Genomic DNA, 8440 nt, shown 5'->3' with positions numbered 1-8440 from the left:
GATTCCGAATAAGTTGGCCAAGGGGCAGCATGTATAAGGAAAACAGAAGGGAGCCAAGAACTGAGCCTTGAGGGACCCCACAATTAAACTGAGCTGTTGTGGAGGTGGAGATACCCAGAGCGACAGAAAAAGTTTGATTGAGAACGTATGTTCGTAATTAACTAAGAGCCGGGCCCGTGATGCCAACCCAAGTCTCCAGGCGATTTAGGAGGATACTGTATTTGACAGTGTTAAATGTGGCACTTAAATCTAAAAGCACTAAAATCGAGCAGTCACCTCTGTCTGCAGCTGGAAGTAGGTCATTAGTGACCTGATTTTAAATGAATTTCTCCAGAACCTTGGATAAAAAAGACAGTTTGGAGATAGGCTGTTGTAGTTGCTTAAGGACAGAAGGTCCAAATTGGGTTTTTTAAGTAGAGGGTGGACAATAGCATGCTTAAAACTATCAGGAAAAGAACCGGAGGTCAGGGAATTATTAAAAATGTGCAGAATAACAGGAGTAACAGTGGGAAATATAACTCTGACAATGTAATGGGTTGGAACTGGGTAAAAGTGTCAGGAGTATCATGTTGTATGGAGAGAATGCAGGGGGCAGGCTGGATTTGGGACCTTATAATCTCCACCTTGCTAATAAAATGAGCAAGAAATTTGTCAGAGAGCTCAACATCCGGTTGAGTCTTGTGTCCTTGTTTTAAATGGTGCAATTTGATCTAGGATGGATAGACTCTGATCGTTAAAAGAATTTAAAAGAGCATTAGGATTAAGAGAAGATAAAAACAAATGAAAAGATAAAGAATTAAAAGCATCACAGAATTTAACAGTGGAACCAGCATTAAGAATGCGAGAGCTAATTGTAGGGTTGGGACTAGTAGTGCAGATCAGGAGTGGAACTTTAAAGACGACAAACGAAGATACTCAAAAGAGAGACCAGAAGAGAGAACTAAATCCAAGGTATGGCCCTTAGAATGTGTAGGCTCATTAACAGATTGAGTGAGGTTAAAAGAACGGAGTAACAAGATGGCATTTAAGACCTGACTTATAAAACACAGCAAGACCACCTCCTCCTCCAAATATATTAAAATAAGCAAATACAGTTGGCGTGGCGTCGTTCAGAGGAACAGTGTCCCCCTGCGACAGCCATGTCTCGCTGGTCATAAATAAAGTCCAGTAATTAAAGACAATAAAATCACTAATGATAAAAGATTTGTTACTAATGGATCTTATATTTAGGAAGCCTAAGTTTTTTTTAGGAGAGAGCAGTGGGAGTATTTGCATATTTATTGTTAAATTTGTCTGAGAATAAAATTGATCCTGTTAGCATTAAATTAAACCAGACAGAAGACGTTCTGAAAAAAAAAATCAGTCTGCAGTCATCAAACCAAATCCACATAAAAATGATCACTGACACATAGGTAATCAATAATCATATCAATAATTGATTGATCCATAGATTAAACAGCATAATCAGAGTAATCCAAGTCCCTGTTGGAGTCAGTCAGAGCATTTCCATAGAGAGCCACTTTGCATCAGCAGCACCATGCTCCAGTGCTCTGGGAGAGTTTATAGTCCTGAGAGTTGAACACTGGATGACTGACAGCTGTCCTTCATCCCAACAGAAGCCACAGAAATCCTCCTCATCAAAAACATGACTTTGATCTCCGTCCTCATCTGGACTCTCCTCAGCTGCTGCTTCACAGGTAAAGTCCAGAGAATCAAACTCCTCTCCTCTATCAACATCCGTCCCTCTGAAATGAAGCCGACAAAACCATCAAAACCATGACGCTGCTTTATGTTTTTGTCTCTGTATCCTCAGAGTCCAGAGGCCAGGTCACAGTGACTCAGCCTGCAGCAGTGACATCTGCTCTGGGAGGCTCTGTCTCTATTACCTGTGAACATAGTCAGCGGGTAACTGTTTACAGAAACAAAACCAAAGATGGTTTATCCTGGTACCAATGGAGAGGTGTAGAGACTCCTAAATTGCTCATTTACTTGGCTGACCAGCGAGCATCAGGGACTCCAGAACGTTTTTCAGGCAGTGGATCAAAAATCGACTTCACTCTGACCATCAGTGGAGTTCAGGCTGAAGATGCAGCAGTTTATTACTGTTTTGGTGAACACTATGTCAACAGTCAATTTGTGTTCACACAGTGAAAAAGCGTCGTACAAAAACCTCCCTCAGTCAGACTGAACAGAAACTGAACTGACTGCTGCAGCTGGAAGCTACTGCAGAGACTGATACAGTTCACTGAACACACACACACACACACACACACACACACACACACACAGACACCAGTAGGTCTTTAACAAGTATATACAGATCGTTCACTGTCTTCCATCATAAATGTAAATATACATCAATGCAAATATAATCACAAATGTTTATTAGACATGGAGGACTTGTTTCTCTTCTCCTCTTTAGATTTTTTTGGACTCCTGGTTTCTTCCGTTAGGAAATGCATCAGCATCTCCAACACGTTCTCACTCCCAACTCGTCACATATGGAAGCTTGGTCAGGACCCCGTAGCGTCACTTTTTAAAGCACTGGGTACCCCTTTAGTGTCATTTTTCAATGTGCAGTATCACAGCAGTCACTGTTAAAAAAATCATATTTTATGGTGTGACAACATGGTGGTTAAGGTCTGGTTAGGTTTAGGCACAAAACCCACTTGGTTAGGGTTAGGGAAAGGTCATGATTTGAGTTAAAATAAAAAATAAAATAAAACTGGCAAGGAATCGTGCTCTGTGATGATTTCCAACTTTCTGCCAACGTTACAACCCCTCCACCTCCTAATAAGAAAGTCAGCTTATATAGGGCTTATATAGGACAGCAAGGTGCGAGTCTTAGTGCTGACAGAGCTGAGTACTAATTAACAATTTCTTTAAATGAGCTCTCAATGAACTATACGTGTCCAGTTCTCTAATAGTTGCTGGGATGGAGTTCCATTCTAGTGCGGCTTTAACAGAGAATGCAGACCGACTGAAAGTACTTTTTCTGAGTGGGATGATGCAATCCCCTCTTGCTGCACCCCTTGTGAACCCATATGCAGTTGTTCTTATGTTGACAAACTGTCTGAGCGGAGGAGAGGTCAAACCATATATAATCTGGTACATAAGACAAACATCTACATATTTAATCGAGTTTTCCCAACTCAACAAGTTATATTTTTTTAAGATTGGGCAACGATGAAAATGTACTGGTTTCTTGTCAAGGAAGTGTTCGTTTATACAAAGACTCTATTGGTTTTAGAGTAGTGTTGCCAGCCTGCAACCAGGTCGTTAAACAGTAAATGATATGGGAAATGACCATGGAATGCATGTACATCTTAGCCGCCTCTGTTGACATATAATCTCGCATGAACCTGAAATTTGAAAGATTGAGTTTGACCCGGTTACAGACCTTTATCACCTGAGCCTTGAATGAAAGTTTGGAGTCAATCAAAACACCAAGGTACTTGTATTCAGATATGACCCGTAGCCTCTCCCCTGATACAAAGACATCCGGCTCTACACTAGAACTGTTTGTCTTGGTGAAAAACATACATACTGTTTTAGACACATTTAGTTGCAAACAGCATTGCTTTAACCATGCTGTTACATGAGTCATGGAGTTTGTCAGATGTCTACATCTAATTATTTACAATTACATACAAGGTAAAAATCTGATGTATCGGCTACAAATTACAGTGAGTTCTCCCAGCAGTGAGGAGGAAACAGCATGATATGTTGAGGACAGCTACAGTTGACTGACTCTGTGTGTTTGCATATCTGTCCTGCCTCTCTGCTCCCAGCCGTTAAGAGGCCAGTGTTGATCAGTGGCTGTCCAGACCTTTCAGAGCCACTGACACGCCGCCGGCAGCACAATGATGATGTCACTGACTCTACTGCTGGCCACCCTGGGGCTCCTTGTTCAGGGTGAGACTCTCTTGTGAAAACTTTGCTTCAGGATGCAACCAGGTTCAGCACAATGATGTTCTGCTGTGATGGAGAAACACTGAAACAAGCAGCATTTACCTTCTTCCATCTATTCTCCATGTTAAAGAAATGATACTCTTCTGTTTTCATGTTGATCATCTTTCTCCAAGCTGGATTTGTCTCAATAACCCTTCTCCTCTTTTTCATGTTTTCCAGGTTCATCAGGACAAATCATCCTGACTCAGTCTCCTGGATCTCAGTCTGTTGTTCCAGGACAGACTGTCTCCATCAGATGTAAAACCAGTTCAAGTGTTAGTAGCTGGCTCCACTGGTACCTTCAGAAATCTGGACAATCTCCTAAACTCCTGATTTATCAAGCTACAAACCGTCAGCCTGGAGTTTCAGATCGTTTTAGTGGAAGTGGATCTGGGACTGACTTCACTCTGACCATCAGTGGAGTTCAGGCTGAAGATTCAGGAGTTTATTACTGTCAGCAGAGTAACAGCCTCCCGTTCACACAGTGATACAACGTCGTACAAAAACCTCCCTCAGCTGAAGAGGAACTGATCTGACTCAACAGCTGCACTCAAACTAAAACAACAGAGGTTTTCATAATTTCATTTGAACATTTTAACACTAAATATTCTGTATTTAACAAGAAAAGATTTATTTTAAATACTTTCATTAATACAGAATATGAAACATTTGTCTGAATATCAAATCTAACCTCTGTTGAAGTATGATTTCAATTCTTTAATAAGTTTAATCTACTGACTACAACACATGAACACTAAAACTATTATTATTTATTTATTTAATCTCTTACTATTTTTCATAGATACTCAAACATACATTTATTTAGAAATAAATTACAAATTGTTATCATTATAAAATATACTATCATTTGTGTTGTAAAATTACTAATCATGTCATGTGACATATATTTGTCATTTTGCGTGTTTTTATTCCAGCAGCAAGTATTTATAATATAAACCAAAAAACATTATGTTATTAATTAATACTTGAATTGTTTCCCTTTTTCATCTCTTTCATTTGTCTTTGCGTTTCAGCTTTTCAGTAGAAGCAGTTTGTAAAAATGTCCAGGGTTAAAATGTCAGATCACACTCATTTTATATCTCTTTATGCTGATGATATTTTGCTTTTTATTTCAGAATTAGAACATATTTCTGAGGGTTTTGTGATTTTGTTTAAAAGATTATGTATATGCTTTTAATACATCTGAAAAAATAAAAATATTAGATTTTTTGCACTGACACACTTAACAAGTAACATAAGATGATTGGAGGATCTTTCATTAAAATTAATCAATAACTAATTATTACAGACAAATCTGAAGTGACTCCAGCAAAGCAATTTCTACAATTATTATGACTTTACTGTAAACTATGAAAAGAAATTATGGACTTTCTACCACCATGACTGTGTAGCATTAATCACATAATATCTAAGAGTGTTGTTTGAGTGTAAATACTTTCCTAATATACAGTATATGAATCAATACATTATGTGATCTTACATTTTCCTTCTGAAGTCTTCATAGAGCAGTTGAAACATTTATAACTCAGTTTTTATCAGGATTTAATATCATTACTGTTACCATTAAGAGAAAATAATTAAGACACATTTATGATAATAAAGATGAAAACAAGTGATTTGATGAACAGATCTTTATTGTCTGGAAATACTGAAATTATATTGAAACATTACAACAAGCAAGTAAATATTGTTACTGAAACATGTGAAATAAAAGAGAGAGATAGTTGCAGAGATCAGAGTGAGAGCAGTAGCAGAGTAAAAGCAGTAGCAGTGAGTCAGGTCAGGACTAGGAACACTGGTCTCTCCTCAGTGTCTCTGAGACTGGAGTCTGGGAGCCCTGGGTGGCCTCACAGGTCACAGTGCCCACTTTCCTCCACTGGTCTGCAGGGAGCCTCAGGGTGCTGCTCCAGCTGTAGCGGCCGTCCTTCTGCAGCACCCCGGGGCTCCTGCTCTGCTCCAAGCTGCTGCTGCTGCTGCCGTCCACCTTCCAGGCCAGACTCCAGTCTGAGGGGAAGCCATCGTTGGCCAGACACATGAGCGTGGCCTTCCCCTGCTGCAGCTCCTCGCTGGAGGGGGGCAGCACTGTCAGGGTGGGACGGACATCACCTAGGAGACACCAATCACATTAGAGGACAGGGACCACACATCTGTCAATCAAACACCAGACACTTGGACACCTTTACTGCGTGAGAGTGGATTTTCCCCTTTAAGGAGTTTCTGTCAGATGTTTTTTCTGCTCCACCAGTCACTCACTCACACATTGTTTCACTTCCCTTTAAGAAACCTCTCATGCAGATCAGCACAGAAAGAGTCCTCATATGACTCTTTACTGCATTTTATTTTACACTATTTATTGAAAATAAGGACATAAAGTTTGTAAATACATCTTAGAAATCCTTGATTTAATTTTAGAATTTATACCAACAACTTTACTGACAAAACTATCAAATGAGCAACAATTAATCAGATTCAGTGTTAATGGACATTATGAGCAAAAACTAACAGACAGCCGTAATATACACAACATGTTGAGACATATTAAAGAAACAAATATCTTTAAGAACAAATAAATATTTCAAACTGAGGTTAAAAGACAATTTCTGTCATTTTAAATGATGAGAGATGTGCAGCATTTTTTATCATCACCCACACTGTTCAGAATAAATTTAACTCAACATTCACTCAAATTGGAGATTAAAGATTAAAATTTAAAAACATGTTTAAAGTAGGATTGTTGTTCTTTAATCTTTCTGCTGTTCACATTTTAAAAAACTAACTGGAACATGTAAAGAAAAGTTCAGTAAAGCTGCTTTGAGTTCAACTTCAAGGTTAAAGAGGAGAAATGAACAATAAAATTGAGACTTTAAAGTGTTTTAGATCAGCTCAGTGGAAACTTATATTGACTACAAATGTTCAGACACAGAAATTATAAACTTAACTGATGATTCGATATTTAATATTTGAGCAGAAACTTACTTCCAACATCCAGTCTGGTTCCTCCACCAAAAGTCCTCCACAGTGATACAAACTGACTGAGTCGTCGTACAAAAACCTCTCACTGTAGAGAGACACGGCTCTCTGACTTTGTCACATTAAACTAAAACTACAAGTCCTCAAATTTCAGCCTGAATCTAAAACATTACATGATTTCTACTGTGGACCAAACACTTAGAATATATTGATTCATCATTTAAATTTCAAACACAAAACTCTTATTTTTGTTGCTGGTGGACAACTGTTGGTCAGAAATTAGAAATTAAGATATAAAACCAGAAATTTCAATTTCTAGAGAAAACATATGTGCAAAAAATTAAATATCACTCAGGATTTAATAAAATACTTTAAAAGTTTAACTTACTTCCAACATCCAGTCTGGTTCCTCCACCGAACGTGTACCACAGTGATACAAACTGACTGAGTCGTCGTACAAAAACCTCTCACTGTAGAGAGACACGGCTCTCTGACTTTGAACACAACAAACTCTACAAAAACAGCCTCAGTCTGTGAAACACAGCTGGATGATATGAAAATATATAACAGTAGGCCAATAATTTATATTCTTATTCTAAAATTAATCATTTTGTTTCATGTTTACTGTACTTTAAATTATGTCTTGAATTAAAACTGAGTGTTGTAGATGTAAAATGAACCAAAACAGACATTTCTGAAGACAATCTGTTCACAGAACATAAATGAAACACAGAAAATGATCACTGGCACATAGTTAATCAATACTCTGGTAAATTGATTGATCCATTGATGAAACAGCATCATCAGAGTAATCCAAGTCCCTGTTGGAGTCAGTCAGAGCATTTCCATAGAGAGCCACTTTGCATCAGCAGCACCATGCTCCAGTGCTCTGGGAGAGTTTATAGTCCTGAGAGTTGAACACTGGATGACTGACAGCTGTCCTTCATCACAACAGAAGCCACAGAAATCCTCCTCATCAAAAACATGACTTTGATCTCCGTCCTCATCTGGACTCTCCTCTGCTTCACTCAGGGTGAGGAAAATCATTTTTCTGTCATGTGAAAATCATTTGGAGTGTAGCTGAGTTTCACCATCTCATGTCCAGTGTTTCTTCTCTCTCCTCAGGGTCTGTTGGACAAAATGTTGTCTTGACTCAACCAGCAGCCAAATCACTGCAGCTTGGTCAAACTGTCTCTATTGACTGTAAAGCCAATAGACAAGTTGCTCACTGGTATGGTTCAAAATACTATCTGTCCTGGTACCATCAGAAAACTGGAGAAATTCCTAAACTTCTCATCTATGGAACATCAGACAGAGTTACAGGAATCTCCTCCAGATTCAGTGGAAGTGGAGCAGGGAATGGAGTTGACTTCACTCTGACCATCAGTGGAGTTCAGGCTGAAGATTCAGGAGTTTATTACTGTCAGAGTTATCACTATATCAACAGTCAGCGTGTGTTCACACAGTGAAAAAGCGTCGTACAAAAACCTCCCTCAGT

The 8440-nt window shown here is 38.7% G+C and overlaps 2 gene segments (V, D, J or C); one reads left to right on the top strand and one right to left on the bottom strand.

The window, feature by feature from the left end:
- The first annotated feature begins 3863 nt into the window (after window positions 1-3863).
- LOC137198550 (immunoglobulin kappa variable 2D-29-like) lies at window positions 3864-4439 on the top strand. The segment is given in 2 exon segments: window positions 3864-3915; window positions 4132-4439. Coding segments are annotated over 2 exon segments (360 nt in total).
- A 1163-nt stretch (window positions 4440-5602) lies between these two features.
- LOC137199094 (Ig kappa-b4 chain C region-like) lies at window positions 5603-7525 on the bottom strand. The segment is given in 2 exon segments: window positions 5603-6078; window positions 7331-7525. A coding segment is annotated over 1 exon segment (249 nt).
- Window positions 7526-8440: the final 915 nt, after the last annotated feature.

Source organism: Thunnus thynnus, chromosome 15, assembly GCF_963924715.1.
Source record: "Thunnus thynnus chromosome 15, fThuThy2.1, whole genome shotgun sequence".
Classification (NCBI taxonomy): domain Eukaryota; kingdom Metazoa; phylum Chordata; class Actinopteri; order Scombriformes; family Scombridae; genus Thunnus; species Thunnus thynnus.
Note: the sequence above shows the minus strand (reverse complement) of the source record. Positions and strands in the feature narration are given on the sequence as shown.